At 40.6% G+C, this 21,224-nt stretch overlaps 1 protein-coding gene across 1 annotated transcript in view; it reads right to left on the minus strand.

The window, feature by feature from the left end:
- The window catches only part of exd3 (exonuclease 3'-5' domain containing 3), a 45,961-nt gene extending 26,168 nt beyond the window's left edge, over positions 1–19,793 (minus strand). The window contains exons 1-19 of the mRNA XM_022197998.2: positions 19,680–19,793; positions 18,775–18,834; positions 15,339–15,403; positions 14,698–14,859; positions 14,183–14,368; positions 14,000–14,053; positions 13,701–13,840; positions 13,501–13,607; positions 13,329–13,402; positions 10,550–10,588; positions 10,284–10,450; positions 9,046–9,199; positions 8,723–8,921; positions 8,139–8,248; positions 7,399–7,585; positions 7,075–7,232; positions 5,206–5,424; positions 4,431–4,484; positions 4,163–4,294 (exon numbers count right to left, since the gene is read on the minus strand). Of these exons, the coding sequence (XP_022053690.2) occupies positions 4,163–4,294; positions 4,431–4,484; positions 5,206–5,424; positions 7,075–7,232; positions 7,399–7,585; positions 8,139–8,248; positions 8,723–8,921; positions 9,046–9,199; positions 10,284–10,450; positions 10,550–10,588; positions 13,329–13,402; positions 13,501–13,607; positions 13,701–13,840; positions 14,000–14,053; positions 14,183–14,368; positions 14,698–14,859; positions 15,339–15,403; positions 18,775–18,802 (2,235 nt within the window). The 5' untranslated portion in view covers positions 18,803–18,834; positions 19,680–19,793. The remainder of the gene's footprint in view (positions 1–4,162; positions 4,295–4,430; positions 4,485–5,205; positions 5,425–7,074; positions 7,233–7,398; positions 7,586–8,138; positions 8,249–8,722; positions 8,922–9,045; positions 9,200–10,283; positions 10,451–10,549; positions 10,589–13,328; positions 13,403–13,500; positions 13,608–13,700; positions 13,841–13,999; positions 14,054–14,182; positions 14,369–14,697; positions 14,860–15,338; positions 15,404–18,774; positions 18,835–19,679) is intronic.
- Positions 19,794–21,224: the final 1,431 nt, after the last annotated feature.

Raw genomic sequence — 21,224 nt, forward strand, 5'->3', positions numbered from 1 at the left:
GTGAAGGTTAACATTAGAACGTGTCTCAACCTCTCACATTCCTCTTGTTTCTCAGCCCGCGGCTCTCTTTGTAGATCAAAGCACAGACAACAAGTCTTTCTATCGCCTTGCTCTTCTCTACTCCTCCTTTTCCTTCACTCTCTCTTCCTCACTCAATAAACATTCATCTCACTTGTGCACAAACGGGCATTTCAGCTACTTCGTGTCATTTCTGTCTGCCTGTCTACCATCAACCTGCTCTTTCTCACTTATTGCAGTTCCCTCTCTCATCTTTTTACCTCCTTTCCATCACCTCTGTTCTCACTTCTCTCTCTCCCTCCCTCTCCTTTTCCTCTCCATTTACCCCCCACCCCCCCACCCCTCCCTCTCACAGTGTGGCGGTTCCTGTTGCTCTTGTTTTCACTTCCCCAGTAGTCTGGTGCGTGGGAACCAGCGTTTCGGCTGCGACTGAATGCATCTGCGACCAAGTCTATGTGCTCTGAGCTGCGGTGTATGTGTGTTTGAAGGTGCTGAGGTGTGTGTATGCATGATGGTGTTAGTATGTGTTTGTCAGTTTGGGGTTTTGCGTATCACTGTATATATATATATATATATATATATATATATATATATATATATATATACACATATATATATATGCGTGTGTGTGTTTGCTTAGTTTCACATCTATCGCTCAGGCAATCTCCGTTATCTCAACATGTCTATAAAAGGCCTGTATGGCACATCTGATGGAACTGCGCAACCCAACGGAAGTTTGTGTGTGTGTTTGTGTTCATGGGAAGCATAGGCGCAGCAGGAATTAGCGGTTGGGATGGGATATAGCTGCATAAGGAAACCGTAATGGACCAATCACCAACTCCACCCTCCAAGAAAATCCCACGCTGGAATCCACGCAGATGAAATTTAAGAACTGCCACAGTTAAATCCTGTGTTTTCATTTTCTTCACAGAGAACTGCAAAAAGATATATTCTTCTCTATTCTCCACTAAAGAGCTTAAAATTATTAAAACAACAACATTTTTAATGTGCTACAGACTTTTGAAGAAAGAAATGAAACGCTCAGACCAAATCAAACACACAGCTGAAAATCCTGTGTGGTAAACCTCCACTATTGTTTCTTAAATTTAATTATGGTTTTATATATCATGGACCACAGCCATATACCACAGTACTAACAGTCAAAACTAGTTTGAAAGGTCCAGCCTTAGATGGGTATTTATACAAATTACATGACCACCCCGTTTTCCTACAAACAAACATGAGTTTGAGTTAACATGATGTTGCCTTTTTAGAGTGGATACACGGAGAAGCATTCATTTCAGATTACTTGTAGCAAAGAACACAACTCTCAGGAGTAAAGATTTAAAGATAAATGACTGGCTGATAGGGCCATAAACAACAAATTTAAATAATAAAAAATGTGATGCAGATTCATCATTGCACAACTATGCAGACATATACACAGGCCTTTCTACATCTCGCTTTCCCTCTTGGGGTCTCCATGGTGAACACATTCCTCTGTTTCTAACATCTCTGTGTGGCCTATTGATACACAGAGACAAACATTAACCCTTTCCCTGCACCATCTTTACATGCTCACACATGCAAAGTCTCTGGTTAATCTCCTCAGTCCTTTTATTTAAAAAAAAAAAAATTCCCTGCGACATTCATCAGTGGTGTATGTGAATGACAGAGAAATACAGAGAGACAAAGGGAGAGAAACTAACCCATCCATTGCTAATCAGAGAGCTTTACAATCAGATAACAAAGGGGTTAACTTTGCCTGGGTGGGCCATAGAGCAGCCCCCAGGGTTAAACTCTCTGGCTCTCTGCAACACACACACAGACTGCAAGTATTCTACTCAATAAATAGCGAGCAAAATTGTAATCTAACAACATACTGAATGTTCTTATGAACCTCTAGTCTAATCAAAATGAGGGTAAATATACGTATTTATTGTATCTCTTAACCCTCTGAATCCTAAACAATTACATAAATCATGATACTTAATTAAAATCCCTTCATTTTACATGACTCATTTAAATGTTGGCCAAAATAAAGCTTTCGCTCTCACCAGATTCTGTAAAAAAAAACTACATTTCTGGGGCCCCTCGGCAGCCAATGGTGATCTACAATCACATGACAAACCTGCAGAGACTTCTCAGTTGAACTGCAGGCTGTGTTTACAGAGCAGCAACAGGAGACAAATGAGAAAGCAACTTAAAAATATAGGGAATAAGCAGAAAACTGATAACTGACACTGAAACTGATATTTAGTTGCAATTAATCTTTTTTAAACAGACTGAAAATTTGGCAATGAGAGAAACAGTCAGGTCCTGGTGGAGGTTGGAAGATATTTCCCACATCATAGGACAAATGTCTTCTCAGGTTTCTTGTCCAAACTGATGGTAAAGGTCTGCACCAGAGCTGTCACCAGTGATGTAGAACACTTAATTATTTTAGAGGCCACATTTGGCCTTCCTTTGGCCGTAACATATCAAAACAGCTTCCCTTGAAGTGGCATCTGGAGCGACCAATAAATAGAAGATGTAGGTGGACGACCATTTGGCCGCTGGATGCTTTTGGGTGTGCGTGTGTTTGTGTCATCATCGTATCATCAAGACAGGAGGTAGCATCGAGGTGGCCCGGGTTTGTAACATTTTGTGTCGGAAAGAAAAGCAGCTGGTGATGTATCTTGACACACTTGGGCCCCCCTACTAGAAGTAGGCCAGAACACCCAAGTTTAGAAACAGTCCTGCGAAGAATCCCCTCCCAGTCGCCACCACACACACACAAACACAGCCGTCGTAGTAAACAGTCTTCCTAAACAGCCACCCACCGAGACACTCCACAGGTCAGGTACCGTAAATCACACAGTTATTGATAGCAACTGTCGAACACACTTATTCTCCCCCTTAAACATGGTCAAACAGGAATTTGTTTAATGAAGATGCGTGGCTTCTTTATGTGTATCTGTACACAACTAAGGAGTGCTTCTAAAGAAAGAGGAATGGGATACTTAAAAGTTTTCCAGGAAACACACAAATTAAAACATATCCAGTTTTATTTCTCCTTGAGGTTCAGCTGCTTCCTGTTTTGGCTGCCTAGAGATTAAATCAGATCATCTTCAAACTCCTTTTAGCTACACTCAATTAGGACTACTTTCATAATGAAAAAACAAACTCAACTCTCCTCTAACTTATCTATCCTTCTATGCCTCCTTTTTTCCACCGCCTATAAAAGGTCGAGACTGTCGTGGCCAGAGGCTAAACAGTGTAACCTAGACATCCTCCCTACCCACCACATCCTTCAGCTCCTGCTGGGAGACTCGAGGCATTCTCAGGCCAGATGGGATATGCAATCCCTTTTGGAGACTCCTGGGTCTGCCCCAGGGTCTCCCCCCATGTGGACATGCCTAGAATAGCTCCACAGGGAAGCAGCCAGGAGGGATACTAATTAGATACTTAAACGGTTTCAACTGGCTACTTTCAACACAAAAGTACAGTGGTTCAACTTGAGCTCAGATACCCTGCCAAAGAAACTCATCTCCCCCTCCCCACCCCTGTATCTCATTCTTTCAGTCTCTACCACCATAACACTCATATTACTGTCAGTGCCATAGCAATCAACTCGCCAATTTCACACTCCATCTTAATCTCACAAATAAACAAGATTCCAAGAGGTAGAGACGGAAAGCCTGTCATTGCCCTGCCCCCCCCTCCTCTTAGTGTGATTTCAGAGCCAATGCTGCATGCAGAGGTGAGAAACTCTGTGCGAAGCTTCACCTCTTGCATCAGCTTCTGTCTATATCCTCAGCAGACACATGAAGGCTCTCACCTTCCCCTGCTGCCCCACTGACATGACATTTTCTCACGGTGTAGTTTCCCACCATCATATACTAATTTCTTCCGCTTTCACTCGCTATTAGAGAATGTGGTACAGCCACCACAAGTGTTACATAGAACTTTAACTAGGTCAGCAATTTTTCAAAACACAGAAATACCTCATAGTTATTAGTGTTGCTTGTACTTCTCTCTGATGAAGGAACTAACCCTGAAAGTTGTCTGTGAACCAAAATACAACAACAGCGATGACATCTTTTCTCAGGGTGGACTTCACCACGCCACATAAACGCAAACAAACATTTTCACACAGAAATACCTGACAGCGGCTGAATATGTCACTGGGAGTGGGCTGGATGTTGAAGTGTTTGAGGACTCGAATTGCCTGGTCTCTGGCCTTTTCTGAACAGTCTAGGGACAGACAGCGACCCTCGCCCACCTGGGAACGTAACTGTATGTGGAGACAGAGATGACTGATGTTTACTGGCAAACAAGAAGGACAAACAACAGTTGCATGCAAGCAAAAACACAAAATGCATGTTTACTTCGTAGATTTGAAATATGTGGTCAAGTTCATATATACTTACACTTTGGAATGGTTGCCCACATGTGAGTATGACACGGCCTTCAGCTTGTGCTAACTGACATAAGAAAAAAAGAAAACAGCACATGAAACCAATATATCACTATGTAGTGCTTTGTACGGATATCACAAGTTTGGCACCAAGCTGACGCCAAAATTCTGAGAAACATGATTTAAATCAAATAAAATAGTGCAACAGGTGTGGCAACAGGTCTGCTGCGATTCTGGGGAGAAAAAACACACCAAAAGTCAATTATGGAGATGTTTAGCCAGAATGCCAACACTGTCATGGGGTATTTCTAACAGAAGGAGTAAATAAAAAGTCCTCAAACTTATTTAAGCACCTCAAAGACAGGCATTTAGATCTGTGCACAAAATTAATTGTGAGCGACTTTCAGTTGTTTTAACTTTATATGAATAATAAGACATCAAACTGCCATATTTTCTGACAGCTGAAATCTGCTTCAACAATGCTCCACACACAATGTTCACAAAGGCTAACATTAGCTTGTATGAACATAAACAGTAGTAGTTACATGGATGCTGTTGTGTGAAAGCACACTGCATGCAGCATTTTTAGACAAAAAAAATCTGTTTTACTACAAGGATTAGACTGATTTAGTATTTTGGGATTGAGAATCCTAAAACCCAAACAGTATTTCTACTGACTACCAAACTTCTAGTATCAAGACACCCGTAGTACTTCGGCTAACTTTGTATGTATTTATTATCTTTGTGTAAAAATGTATGTGTGTCTTCTAGATGGATTACTAACTAACCTTTGCTGCTACTCTGTGATCATCATTGTTCTCCAGCATGATCACATCAACTCCCAAACAGCGCAGGTACCTCCCGAGTCCCTGCAGCATGTTGTCGCAAACCACCCGCAACTGCTGCGGGGGCAGAGGGGGGCAATCTTCTGAGGGCTTCTCGCCACACAGGAGGCCTTTCTCTGTGTCAGAACGAGGGGGACTGGCCCTTTGAGCCCCCTGACATTCCTAAATGGACAGAGACAATAAAGTGATACTTAACTGATCCCCATAGAGGGATTTTCTTTTCACTTGCATCGCAGTTCAGGGAGGTCAAAGCACAGGGTGAGTTATACAACTGCACCCCTGGAGCTGATAGGAGCTGCTGAAGTGTCTTGGTCAAATGCATATTGTCCCTCCCTGCAGGCTGGATGCTCAAACCCTGGTTCTTGAGTCAGAGCTTCTCTGTATTTATTCACTTGTCATATGAACTAAGAATTAACTTATTTAATTAGCATTGCAGGTCTTAATTAAAAAGGTTGTTTCTAGTTCATGACTGGAGGTTGGGAAGCTGAACACAAATTAGAAATAACCCACCAATTCAAATTTGGCATATGAATGAAAAAAAAAATCCCACATACTGTTTTATTTACTTCTTCCTCAGTGGCTCTTCACGTATTGTCAGTCTGATACAAAGGGCCTCCTGAAGCTACCTGCCTGTTTCCTCGGGTCTCTTGTTTGTTCCTAAGTCCTAACAGGATTTTTTTTTGCACAGAAATGTTTATAATAAAGGGAAATAACAGTGTGTAGATCAAACAGGAGGAAAATATCAGTCAAATACCAACAAGTTGAGGTCAAGTACTCTAAATTATGTTCAATATCAAATAAAAAACATATCAAAATAAAGTTAAATAAATAACCATATAAGTAGTTTCTGTAAAGTATATAAAAGAACCAACAATTGGGTAAATAATGATGTAATGGCATGAATAAAATTCAACTTATTATTTATTATCATTAATTTGATAACAACCACATTTTATTTGGCATCACTTTTATTTCATTGCCCTGCCTCTCATAGGCTAGCAAGCTCAACTTCTCACTTTGTTGCTGGGAATAAATCAAGCTAATTACCTGCTAGGTGGACACCATTTTTTAGTCTTGTTGAGCTACATTAATTAGGTTAGTTGCTGTGTCCATGTATTTTGTTTTTTTATAGCAGCGAGTGGATGGTTGATTCAGAATGAATAACGTGTTGATTGTGGTAGCAGTTGTTGCTGCTTGCTAATTTAATATGCAGGACACGTGACCAAGTGATGTCAGGATAAGTGTCATTAAAAGTGATATTATAATGTGTGACAGAGAAAAAAACTGTAGGAAATGTGTTAAGAAAGTAATCCTAGGAGCTTCAGTAAAAAGCAACTGGACTTCTCTTTTAGGTTCTTGAACCTAAAAACAAACCAGCTGCTTTTTACCGAGATGAATGAGAATCTACACAGCCATGTGCGGTAAATAAGCATTATAGAAAAGAAAAGGTTTTATGATTTTAAAGACGACTCTGGAAAAGAGCATTTTCAATCTCTATAAAAATGGACTTTTAAATGTTTAATTTATACATTTTGCAAAATCTATTCATGTGATTATTTATTTCATATTCATTTAACAATTTGCTCAGGCTTCTGTAATTCCATTTCTGGGGGAGAAGAGTCCATTTTCCTACATGTAATCTTTTATGTGTTGTCTTTCTAGGAAACTTGTTAGTACCAGTTATTTATCTTCACATCATTGACTTCATAGCAAATGTCGTCTGACAAATCTCACATAAAGAAGTTAACAGTGTCAGTAACAACCCTAGCAATGGAGAAATGGCAATTGACCCCTGACCTCTTAGCCGAGTACCTGTTTCATCTGCTTGTCCTGTTTCTCCTTCCGCTTCTGGTCTTTGCTCTTCTCTGACTGGCTTAAAGAGACGTTGCGCAGGTCAGCTGGCAGCCCGAAGTTTGCCGGGTTGCTGGAAAGAGCAGAGTACACATCCAGCAAACAGTAGGCATCTGCCACTGGAAGAAAGTTAAGAAGCAAGAGAAAGCGAGAGAAAGAGGGGGCGAATTTATTGGTTTGCAGTTCGTCAGGGGATAACAAAATAATGTCTGGTTTCTATAGAGAAGAGAACAGTGACCATCTGTTTCTCTGTCATTGTCTGTCTGTGCATGCATAATATTTCACCTGCATATCTAATTTGGCTGATGCGCAGTGGTCGCTTCTCCCAGTTGGACATCTGTTCTGTCTTGTCCAGGGGCCTTCCCAGGACTTGTTGTACCAGCAGACTCAGACCTTTTTCTGCACTGTCCTCTCCTACCAGAACCTCTGACTTTGGGCCATTTTGAGTCTGGTGGGCCTTACCACGCATGATCTACAGAAGACGAAACAGACATTTACATAGCTGCACAAACAGCAGTTTTATTCATTTTAAACATTGTAGAATTTGTGAAAAATCCAAGACCTCAGCCTACACAGCTTTAACAGTCCTTTATGTTTCAAGCAGACAGGACACCTCTAATAATTCAAGCTGCCTGCTGCAGCAGTTGATGAAGAAACCTCAGCAGCTAGAGATGAGTGCGGTAATGGAAACATGGGTCTCTAACTGAAGAGGTTTCATCACTACATGCTGGAGCAGGCTGCATGTAGAAGGATGTGAGGAATCCTGTCTTATACTCTCTTCTAATCACTGAATTCTACATTACATACATATCTCTGAGAAAATAATTTTTTACTAGAAGAGGTAAATTATTAGATATGATTTTTGCATCTTTTTAAAAAGCTATCAAATCTGCACATAAGAACCTGAATTTTGTGAAACATTAAACCTCCACTAATGAAGCAAAGCATGATGATCTTAGACTGACTGCAGGATTTAATTTAGAACCCATTTGTATACAGCTATGTGTATGAGCAGATAATGCTACCTTTTGATGTACACCAAGAAGATCCAGCATACCCTCCATTTTTAGCGGCTCCTCTAATAACTGCTGCCAAGTGGCCACGAGACTCTTGAGGTCACCAGACATACCATAACCTGGATGGAAGTAAAACGAGAAAAGTGACATAAGTATAACAGAAAACCTTTGTAAAAATTTGATATGTTAATATATAATAAAATAGTACGAAGAAAAAGTTATTATACAGAGGTGGAAAACGGTTTCCGGACACCCCATACATTTATGAAATATTGCATTAAGAAGCACTCTTGGGTGTAATTTCTTGTAGTACAATCACAGCCATAATACTAAACAAATCCTTAAAAAAGCCATTTAAAAAAAAGAAATTTTGAGTATTGGGTCATTTTAGTAGAATTTAGTTTTATTTTTTCTTGTAAACAAACAAAAAATACCATTTGTGTCTGTCTAATGCAGCCACATCTTTTGAAACACAAAAAAGATTTCCACAATTATTTCATGATAATATTTGAGATTGTTAAAATTTTAAGGGTGTCTGAAAACTTTTTTCCACCGCTATATTATATATCTACTATGGTAAGCCTCTTCCTAACCTAGTTTAAGGACATTCCGTTCAGAGAATAAGTCCCTGATAAAACTAAGAGTTTCTGGGTGTTGACAGAATCCACTTGCACACAAGTCCAATAAGAAAACCTGGTTGGAAACAGCAAGCTGTATCAGGGCAACTTGCTGAGCTGAAATACAGCCAAACGTAGGCTGCCACTCCATGTCAACTCCTACTATGCCTCCTTCCTAGGAAGGAAGATAGATGGGGGTAGATAAGTCAGCAGCAAACAGATAAGAAACCTCAAATTCCAAAAAATGCCCTTGTTGGTCCACACAAAACCTTTTCTACAAGGCGTTTCCTTCTCTCTACCTTGAGGACAATGCTTCGACATCTCTGGAGAGCTTCAGGTGTGTCCACAAAGTGAACCTTTTCTTTGGTGAGTGGAACCTGGTAGAACCTCCGACAGTGAGACTGAGATGGCACCCACTCCTCAGTTTGTGACGAATCACTCTGACGTATCTGTCTGAATGGAGAAGAGAAAAGTGTGTGTTTTGCGAGTCTGCGTAATAAAGGTACAGGGTTAAAAGAGACATAACAACATAGCATCAACAAATGCGACGTAAGGGTGGACTAATAAGTCTGTCTGAAAAAAGAAAATGAAAAAAAAACACTAAAAACATAGCATTAGGTGTTACGAGCGATTTTGTATGAAATATAGGAGAGTTGGCGTTTGACATCTGACAAAAGTACAACAATTCTACAATTTCATTTAGCAGATGCTTTTATCCAAAGCAATGTACAACACAAGCAAGAATTCAGACATAAGGAAAAACCTGTAGTAAGTGCAAAAGTGCTTCAAGTGCGATTGGTCAAAGGTGTTGCCATCAAGTTGCAGAAGAATTGCCAACCACCCCCCACCCCCCTCTTTTTTTTGTTTGTTTGTTTTTTCAACTTTGTCAGTGCTAAATAAGTGCTGGGTTTTGGACCACCTGACTTATTCTACTCCTAAGGTAGAGTCGGATTAAGTGCCTAGGTGTTCTCTGAACAATTGAGTCTTCAGTTGTCTCTTAAAAGTAGAAAGGGACTCAGCAGAACGCACAGAGTTTGGTAGATTGTTCCACCATTTGGGAACAACAGAGGAGAAGAGTCTGGTTAGAGATTTCAAGCCGTGCTGGGCTGGAAGCACCAGGCGTCTCTCACATGCAGAGTGAAGTGGGCGTGAAGGGGAGTAGATCTGGATCAGGGAATCCAGGTAGGCTGGGGCCGTTCTTGTAAAAAAAAAGTATCATGAAACAGGGCTATCTACATCATTCAACTGCAAATCTCTTTCATTCTAGCACATACAACCAATGTAAACACTAAAACAGAAACAAGTGATTATAAAATCTTTGTTTATAAGTTATTGTTGGGCAGCTGTTGATAAAGAAGCATAAATCAGTCAGCAGTATGACACCAGACCGACTTACAAAGTGAGAGAGAGGGGATGTGGAGGACAAATCTTCAGGGATAAAAACCCTGGTAATGGCTATTCCTCTTTGTATAAATAAGCAAATGCATACCACAAGTTGCAAGATAGGATATGTTTATGCATATTTTGGCCAACTCACTGTAGATCAGGCGGTAGACTCTGCTGCGTTTCCCATACCCTGAATGGAAGTCGATTTCTGGGGACGCTGTATCTCAGTGACCACTGGGAGGCTTTCTGAAGACCAGAGTACTTCACCAACATCTCTACCAAGTGGATCTGCAGCTCCAGGTCTCCTGCCACTACATACTATGCATACATATACACTTAAACATACACATCCTGCATATCTTGTTGACTCCTTCCAATCTACATATCATCACATATACACTTTGAAGCAAAACCTACCTGCACATGGTCGCTCCAGTTCTCTTCTGTCATGGTTTTCTACAAGAAAAGAAAAACATAAGCATCCATCCATCCATCCATCCATTATCTATACACCGCTTCATCCTCACTGGGGTCGCGGGGGTGCTGGAGCCTATCCCAGCTGACTCGGGCGAAGGCAGGGGACACCCTGGACAGGTCGCCAGTCTCCCACAAGGCCTTGCTCCAGAAGAGACAGTCAGGCCTAGATTACGTTACCTTCTCTAATGTTTTCTGTCAGATTCTATGTTTACAGACAATTCATTTTAAGACTTGGGTCTCAAAATCTTTCTTTAGTGAAGGTCAAATTTCTCTATCTGTTCATGTTTTTAGGAACTAAATCTTTCTGTCCCCCTATAATAAACAGATTTTGTTTAGCTGCAGTTATTACATTTTTAATCTGTAATTAAAGTCAAAATAATGCATATCTGAAACTGTAATATGTGAACTGTGCAGCAAAACACAATATTTTAGATGATATATTTGATTGTCTAGGATGCATGAATGTCATGAAATATATACCTCCAATATTTAATTTATGTGTTAGGAAGACTGCATAAATCACTGTATGTACATGTTCATGCACAGCTAATTTCAGTATATTCAGTATTTATAGCATTTATAGTAATTTCACATCTGCTTTGCATACAGTTACAAGACAAGTTTGTGAGTCATTAAGAACTACTGGGATTTCTGAACTGATTACTTATAAAATGTGGTTTTATCTTCATCTAGCGTTAAATTGTAAACACAGTCTGACTGAACTCATCACAGTTGGACTTTTTATGTCCTTTTTGTGTACACTCACTGGAGTCACAGCTTGGAAAAAAATTAAAGCACTCTCTAATTCAGAAGTTTGAAGAGATTCCTTTATGGAGCAACAAGCAACAAAAGATGCTTTCTGTAGTTGCTTACAAGAGTTGCAAAACAAAGGGGAGTCATTTTTGATTAAAAAAATCTTCCTCAGGTCATACCACATCTTCTCAGGTGGGTACAGGATTTTGACTATGCCAATCCAAAACATAATTTTTGGGGGATTTGATTCACTGTACATTTTCAGTTACTGTCTTGTCACATCACTCAACCTCTCCTAGGCTTCAGGCCATGGATTGTTGCCCTGACATTACCCTGTAAAAATTCTTGATACAGTTTTGAATTCATTGTTCCCTCAGTGGCTGCATGACGTCCAGCTATGAGGTAGCAAAGCAGCTTTAAACCACGAAAACATCTCTACCATGCCTCATTGTTGGGATGAGGTTTTGGCGTTGGTGTGCAATGCCTTTTTTTCCTGTCCAAACATAGCATTGTGCACTTTTGCCAAAAAGTTCAACTTTTGTCTCATCTGACCACAGAACATTGTGAGAGAAATGTTGTGGAACATCCAAAAGATCTGTTGCACACTTGAGACATGCTGCATAATGTATTTTTGGGGAAAGCAGTTCTTTCCTTTGTGGTGTCCTTCCATGAACACTATTCGTATTCAGTGTTTTTCTAATATTAGAGATTCCTGGAGCTGTTTTGCGGTTACCCTCGGATTCTTTTTCCGCTCTTTTAGGATTGCATGATGTGCTCTTGGTGTGATCTCTGCAGGATGCGCACTCCTAAGGACAGTAACCACAGTTCTGAAGTTTCTCCATTTGTAGTCAGTTAGTCTTTTTGTAGATAGTATTAATTCCCAGGTCTTTAGAAATGCTTTTGTAGATTTTTTTTTAGCTTTGTGCATTTCTATCCTGAGTCTTCTAAGGTCCTGGGAAAGTTGTTATGATCAAAGCATGGTTCAAATCGATCAATCTTTGTCAAGAGGGGCAGAGTTTGTGAGAAACCACACTTTATATGACTTTCTTTATCGGGACCGTACACTACAGCCCACGCTTCTAATTCCATCTCCTGAACAGGAAAACCTGACCCAGAGTAGCTTTTGGAGAAGTCATTAGGTCAAAGGTTCACTTACTCTTTCCAAACTAGACCGTGAATGATTACTAATTGTATAACAAAAGCATTAAAAAAGGACAATGGTGTGTGTGCTGTTAGTCAAGTCAGATTGCATTTGTCTATGATTATGACTTGGATGAAGATCAGACCACATTGTAAGAGTAATGTTTGCAGGAATCTTGGTCATTGCAAAGGGTTCACAAACACTGGCTTGCAACTGAATGTTTTCATAGCAATGTATATGAGTCAGCAAGGCCTCTCCCAGGCCTCAGATATTTAAACATTGAGCAAACAAAGTCTTATCTATCTTCTCTAATGTGTCACACATATATTTGTATAAGGCCAATCCTCTGCTCCCTTTGTATTTTCACTTGGAATTAAAAGAGTCAAGAGGCTGACATATGCACCACTTTTCAAGTTAAAAGTAAAGTCTTAAAATCCAATTGAAAAGATCTACGTGCTCTATGTGCTTGTGTGACACTCTCAAATATGTCATGGAACTTTAGGTCAAAAATCAAAATTTTTCTAGCAGAAGACTCCACATAGGTAAACATAAATCAATCAATTAACAAATTATTGATGCTCTAAAGCAAAAATCAAGTATGTTGATTTTAAATAATAATTTAATATTAGTGTTGAAAAGCATCTCTGAAGAATCAAAGCATTATACAAAATCACAAGTATTTAGGTACCAACAACAAACAAACAGTGTGTTTTTAGGACACCAACAAGAAAGGACGTCTGTCTTTCATCTCACATATATTACTTCTATTGTCATCTATTTGTACCAGCTAAAATGTGAAAGTCACCGAGAAGCAGCTTCACTTACCTCCACAAATCTCTTGTACATGAGGAAACGCAGAGAGTCTAGTCTCCTCTTGTGCAGGGCATTAGGACAATGTCCTGTGTCAAAAAAAAACAAAACAAGTTCACAATCATTTCTGGTAGAGACACACAATGACAATATACATTAACCACCAGACATGAGTCCAGCCACATACCTTGGTCAATCTTAAATTTCTCTGCAAGTCTTAAGACGTGTTTGGTGAGCATTTTGGGCTGGATTTGGCTCGTGCAGTGTTTGGACAGGGAGAGACGAGGGAACTGTCTGTGGAACCACACATGCACACACAATCAAAAAAGTTTAAAAAATGGCCCCCCAATGCATCTGTGTATAGGTTCATTCATACATGCACCATACTTGCTTATCTCTCCCACACTAAAGTCAGGGTGGCACCAAGAGTCCAGCAGTGTGACCAGCTGTTTTTCTAGATGATTGTGGCCGGTGACAAAAGACTCTGCCAGTGGCAACTTATCCTGCAAGATCAGCGGTACACACATCTGGAGAGGAAAGGTGGAGATCAAAATGTGACCAATTGGATCGAACTTTCAAAAAGGACATTCAGATCTAACTCGTCTAATGTAAGCTTATAAATTTCACGGTTCAAAAAGACATACCAAGGCTACAAACATACATTTAGTGAAAATGTTTTGCCTCACCTCTTCCATATTTAGTTCATCTTGTATTTTCAGCTTCACGCTAAGCACAGCAGCCTGTGGAGAGACAAAGTGATACTCAGTGTCAAAAAAAAGAAAAATATATAATTGTATTCATGCCAGTGATAATCAAATTTTCTTAATTGTTTTGTCTGAAATGTTTCTATAATCTATAATCACACATACCTCTTTGTAGCAGTTGAGAGCCTGCAACCTTATGATGTGTAATCGGAGTATGGATGGATCCAAGTAATTGAGCTTGTAAATGTTTAAAAGACCGTCTACAAAGCTGGGCTGGGTATCTGTCAGTAAGCTAAGAGCCCTCTGTTGGAGTGTCAGCGCTTGTTCTGCTGAGAATGAGCTCAGGTTTACCTGTTTATGCAACACAAATGACAAGAAGACAAAAGGAAAACAATTACTAATAATAATCCTTCTTTAAACATGGGAAAGGAGAACACTTCACAGCAGTTTTTATGAGTGAGTCTCTATTGTGTTTGTACACAAATAAAATAAATTCTTATGGAACTTATATGAAACTATCTGTACAACAGCGCAAATGGAGAGAAAATACTTTTTTGAAAAATAGTAGGCACATCAGTGTGGCCTACAAGTACAGTTTCAAACTTCTACAGATGATCAATCTAGGACTGGAGCGTGAAAGTATGCTGAAACGTCTGTTTTGAAACGGCAGGCTCAACTACCTGAGGATTCTCCTTCAACCATTTCAGGAATTCCAGGAGGATGTGATGGCCAAGGGTGTGACTCCGACCCTTCTGTCTGCCAGGACAGCCCTCCAGGATTGTCAGTAAGGCCTCGAGAGGTTCAGGCAGCTTCGAAAATCCCTGGAGGGCTACCAAACTTAGCTGTGGTTGGACAGAAGAAGAGAGAGTGATAAAACTACACCGTTAGAGAGGAAAAGGTGACTGTGTAAAACATCACTGCGACACATTATTGGGCCTAACTTGAAGAATGCAAACTCCGGTGTTACAAACTTCCTACATCGGAAAATAAGATCTGTGTGGGAATGCCTTGTGCCGTGTCTTAATTTGCAAAACAGATGTCATCCAGTCAATACCCTCCTCGCACAGATCTCAAGTTCATTCAGAGCAACGCAAATTCCTTCCTTCTGACAGACAGTCTGGTTTCCTCATTAACGCACACAGTCACACACTGGTGAGCTTCATTTAAAGATGCTGGGACCTCTCTCTCTCTTTCTTGTTCTTTCCTGTGCAAGTGCTTCATGAGGACACACAAAGACTCCATCCTGCTACCTTTGTAAACACACACACACACTCAACATTGCATGTATGAAGCTGACACATGCTGTGAAAGTGACTCTTACCGTCTGCAGATCTTTCCGGTTCCACGGTTCGAAGAGTTCGTCTCTCAGCGTGTCAGGGTCGAGACCTGGGAGGATCACACATTGCATAGATGAGGTTTGGATTCACTCTGACCTTTGACATGTTGAGGAATCCAGAGTTTTTAGGTATTTTAGACTGTTTGTGGCACTTACTGCTTTTCTAATCAGGATTTTTGGGCATTACAAAGTTCTAATTCTTCTTCTTCTGCGTATAAACCACGTAGAGATAATTCATAAAAATATGCCGAGGCAATGGAAGTTGGTGACACTCCTGGCAGTCACAACTGATTTTAGGATTCAATTAAATCACCTGCTCAAACAAATGTTTATCAAGACTTCCAAGCAATCTAATCTTCAAAGCTGTCTGGCTCTAATGGCCTACCTGTCTGAGTAAATATAAGCTTCCTAAAGGTCATAAAACAATCCTGAAATTGCAATGCTGATTTACCCCGACTCCTGACTAGCAGTCATGTAAACAAAAGGTTAAATTTGCCGCTGAGCATCAGTAATGTGATATACTGGAAATATTGTTTGTTAAAACAGGCAGAACTGAGCAGCCATAACGTCAAATATTATTTCTTTAACAGGCATTGCAGAGCAGCCATAACATCGGATTAACAGCTGAGGCTGGTTGGACAGCAGAGGAACCCAGCATTAGCTCTGCATTCCAGCTGAATCTGCAGCCAAAATACTCCAGAGAAGACTCTCAGGGCACATTTTAGGAATGCCACGGTGGTTAGAAGAGCTTGGAAACGAGAGGAGATGTTCAGCGTGCATGTGTGTTTCGCATTTTTTGTCTGCCTGTGCATGCGTTCCACTGAGCCTTCCCAAAAGCTCCAGCTTCGTTCTCTGTTGCTCATGCTGTGTGGCCTCCACCATACCTGCCCCCCTACCGCCCTTCCCTCCCTCCCTGCCTCCCTCCTTCCTTCCCAGGGCTAGTTTTCCTGTTCTCCTCTCCCTCCCTGCACCAGCCTCTCTTGATTTTGTCTCGGATTTCCCCAGGAAAAGGCTATGTGCTGGTCATGGTGTAAAAAATACAGCCTTCCTGATGCATAGCCTGGGAAAGCAGACCAAAAGGTCTCTCGTCCCCTCTCTCTCTGTCGGCCTCTTTCTTTATAGTATCTCTCCTGGCCTGACACTTCTCATGTCTTTCATGTTGCTTCCTAAAGATGGATTTGACATTAATCTTGCAGCAGCAGCCCCGATACTCGAGATAAATTTTTTCTCATTATGCTGCTTTTAAATTCTTTAATTTGTCTCAACAGACCCAGCTGAATGCCTATTTAAAGGGTTACCTGCTTTCACTTGCACAGTTTCTGAGTTTCCATTTTTCTTTTTTTAAATAAATTCCCAGTATTCTCTGCTAAAAAGCTAAGAAAACATCTCTATATTTGTGAAGGTGTTTCATGGCAATGCAGCCATCTTTTCAAATTAACACTCTCCAGTATTTAACCATGATGTCACAGGTCTGACAGCAGCATTACAGCATGCTACTGAATAAAGGCAAAGTATAACGCTGTTGTATTAAATGGACTAAGACGTCCGTAAGAAAACAGCACTGCTATGGTCCACTCAAAGCTCCTTTGGTTTAAAACATGTGAATGGCTGCAGAGTTTCCTTTGCTGTTCTGTGTGGTTCTCTGCTGTTATACACCCCACTCCAGTCCATTCATCCCACTGTCGAACATGCATACTACGTGCACAGGCACTCACACTAACACAAACACCGCAACCCACTTCAGTCCCAGTGTTTGCATGAGGAGAGGAGAGAGGAGAGGAATGTTGAGCATGTAGCTTCTTTACAGTCTTGGCTAGCGGGTGAATGACAGAGCTAGAGGCTCCCCATTCATTACAACATAATAACCCTATCACCACATACAAACACATGGACACACATAGAGTTCATGTACTCGTTCACCTCCGGGAAGACGACTTGTTTTACTTTCTTTTCTCTCTTTTTTCTAAACACAAGATAACATTATTTGGAAATCTAGAAAACAATCCATTTAACTAAGTGGATAATAAAGTAATCTGAAACCGTCTTGGTCTCTGACTGGACAAAACTATTTCAGTGAAAAATTAGTCAGAGAATAAATTCTCAGCCAGGTCTGACTGCATGTTGCCAGGCAGCTGCCAAAATAAAGGAAGCACAAAGATCAAGTGTCTAAATGGGCATTTGGTGTCACTACAGCCACCAGAACAGCTTCAGTGTGACTTGGCTGCGGTTGTGCGAGTGGCTCAACTCCACTGGAAGGATGCCACAGCATTCTTCTACAAGTACTTCTCTTCTTTTGTATTATGTTGTAGGTGCTAGAAAAGGCTTTCAACAGGTGCTATTACACAATCTTGAAAACGAGCAGAATGCCAGCACTTGCAGTACGCGGCACTTATTAAAGCAGCGTTTACATGTTAACTGCCTCTTCATAATTGAACCACTACACCCTGGTTTCTCCAACTGTGAACTGACACATACCTAATTGAGCCACAATCAATCATGCTTTGTTTACGTGGAGTGAAAGCATTTAGACAGCACTGTCATTTATGTATTTAATAAGTAATTCATGACGTAATCTGTAAGATCCCTCTGAAAAGCTGATCACATGCCAAACTGAGATTGCCTGCCCCAACCTATAGACTCCACTGTGAAAAAACAGCGACATTGGTGATAACATTATACACCCAGTGAACCCGTTCGGGGAGCAAACTAATGTTCCCAAGCAACGTATATAAACAAAACCTCAAATATGAGATGACTCCAAGCTGGAAAATTCACAGAAGGAACTCATTAGGACTACTTTCAAGTAACTGTTGTGGAAGAGTGAAAAAGTTGTGGTTGGTATTCATAACTGTATCTATCAAAGGACTTGAGATTGTAATCATAATAAATTTTCGCTTGTTAATTAGGATTTGAACAATAAGTTTTAACACAGTCAGGACACGCAGTAGCTTCAACACAACAATCTGCTATCTAACTGACACTTCTGTTGTGCTGCTTTACTAATGGTATGTTATTTTTTTCTCTTGTGATTTATCTGAAAATACATTCCCTGCATAAAAGCTTCACTATCTGAGACTAATATCGTTACAGATAAATTTTATATCACTGTACTTTTACCTTTGAACTATGCAAACCTATCACCGGCACTAGAGCTGTTTTCTATATAGCCCCTCTCAGGCATGTTTTCAGTTAATCTGAAAGCAACTTAACGCATTGACTTCATGTTTAAATGAGCACCCTGGTCACTTTTCCACCAAAGTTGTTCATGAAAGTTTCCTCTGAAATTAATAATTATCTGCAGCATCAGACAGCAGCAGCATCTTTGAGTGTCTCCAAAGTTAGAGAGTATGCATGAGGACAGCAGAAACTTCATTAATTGCCTATAAATTGCCTGTGTGTGTTGTAAAACGGTGGTACAAACCCATTGCCTCGTGAGTGCTATGGTTCATTTCTGTCCTCAGGATGGTGTGCCGCGTTCACCCTGTAGATGTAGGAACACACAACACAGCATATAAATAGGATGCCTTTACTACAATATCACTGTCACAACATAAAACAGATATTTTGGGGATAGGTGTGTTTGCAAAAATAACTAATACGAAGATATAATTTTGCTGCATGTTTACACATTTGTGCTCGGCTATCTTGGGCAACTGCAGTGACATATTGAAGGATGTCACTGGACCAAAAAGAAAAAAATCATACCCAAAAAAACAACTTTTGTACATACAGCACTTTAAAACAGCAACAAGGAAAACCTGTGGGAACAGCAGCCTGAGAAAGGGCAAGATGCCAGCTGGCTGTGAGACTTGATTTCAGGCTGAGGATGTTTTTTTTAGGCCTGAAGTCTGGTTGTTTCTCCCTGTCTGAATGTCTGCAAGCTCAAGAGGCGGGTTTTGGCATTCAGTGCTATTTCAGGGAATGGATGAGCCAGAGAAACAAAATACTGCAGTGAAGCTTTTTTATTTAAGTCTTCTAGCTCCATCTCCCGGTGGTAAAACGCACACTGCTTCTTCGGTACTTAATTTCATACTTCCTGTTAGCAAACATTAGCTTTTCCACTATCTTTCCATACCTCTTCTAACATTAATTTTGTCCTTGCTTTTGAACGTAAAGACCACAAATTAGCAACAGGAGCGATGTAATTTAGCCACGATGCTAACTTAAATGGCTCATCGCTCCCTGTAAGCTAGCTCACAAAACTCAGTGCTAGCTCGTCGTGTTGTCACTCAAACACACAGTCGCATTTATTTTATCTGTGTCAACAGAAAGAAAATATGTATTTACAATAATGTAACCTGGAGTTACCGATAACAACGGACTCACCGTTTACTGCTTTTTTTTTCCTTTTAGTTGCCGCCAGTTAAAGTGCTACTTCGCTTGTTGTCAGTCTTGCTACTTCATGGTAACGTCATTTTGTTTGGGCTACTTTAGAGGGCGAGTTTAACCCTGCACTTATTATCTCAGGCAGCACTTGCTCTGACAAATCCGGGTTCGTTCGGCAACATCTACAGACCATAACTCCTATAAATTGTCATACGACCAATTAGAAACATGATTATCGATAATGCATACACTGGATGGATGAATTTGATCAAAAATAATGCATACCTTGTATGTTTGGGTGCCTGTGAGTCTTTAATTAGGGCTAACTTTCCAATGTACAACACTCTTATTCGATCAGTTGGTTTTCAGAGGAGACTGCCATGTAAGTTTAAAGTGCACTACTGCCACCTTCTGTATATATCCATCCATTCTCTATACACCGCTTTATCCTCACTTGGGTCGCGGGGCTTTCTGTATAGGTTGATGCTACAGGTACGGACCCGTACGGGTCCGTATCTGTAGACACTACCTTCTGTATATACAGTGGGTACGGAAAGTATTCAGACCCCTTGAAATTTTTCACTCTGTGTCATTGCAGCCATTTGCCATAATCAAAAAAAAGTTCATTTTATTTCTTATTAATGTACACTCAACACCCCATCTTGACAGAAAAAAAAACAAATGTAGAAATTTTTGCAAATTTATTAAAAAAGAAAAACTGAAATATCACATGGTCATAAGTATTCAGACCCTGTGCTCAGTATTGAGTAGAAGCACCCTTTTCAGCTAGTACAACCATGAGTCTTCTTGGGAATGACACAAGTTTTTCACACCTGGATTTGGGGATCCTCTGCCATTCTTCCTTGCAGATCCTCTCCAGTTCTGTCAGGTTGGATGGTGAACATTGGTGGACAGCCATTTTGAGGTCTCTCCAGAGATGCTCAATTGGGTTTAGGTCAGGGCTCTGGCTGGGCCAGTCAAGAATGGTCACAGAGTTGTTCTGAAGCTACTCCTTTGTTATTTTAGCTGTGTGCTTAGGGTCATTGTCCTGTTGAAAGGTGAACCTTCGGCCCAGTCTGAGGTCCTGAGCACTCTGGAAGAGGTTTTCCTCCAGGATATCTCTGTACTTGGCCGCATTCATCCTTCCTTCAATTGCAACCAATCGTCCTGTCCCTGCAGCTGAAAAACACCCCCACAACATGATGCTCCCACCACCATGTTTCACTGTAGGGATTGTATTGGGCAGGTGATGAGCAGTGCCTGGTTTTCTCCACACATACCGCTTAGAATTAACACCAAGAAGTTCAATCTTGGTCTCATCAGACCAGAGAATCTTATTTCTCATAGTCTGGGAGTCCTTCATGTGTTTTTTGGCAAATTCTATGCGTGCTTTCATGTGTCTTGCACTGAGGAGAGGCTTCTGTCAGGCCACTCTGCCATAAAGCCCCGACTGGTGGAGGGCTGCAGTGATAGTTGACTTTGTGGAACTTTCTCCTATCTCCCGACTGCATCTCTGGAGCTCAGCCACAGTGATCTTTGGGTTCT

This window comes from Acanthochromis polyacanthus, chromosome 18 (assembly GCF_021347895.1).
Source record: "Acanthochromis polyacanthus isolate Apoly-LR-REF ecotype Palm Island chromosome 18, KAUST_Apoly_ChrSc, whole genome shotgun sequence".
NCBI lineage: Eukaryota > Metazoa > Chordata > Actinopteri > Pomacentridae > Acanthochromis > Acanthochromis polyacanthus.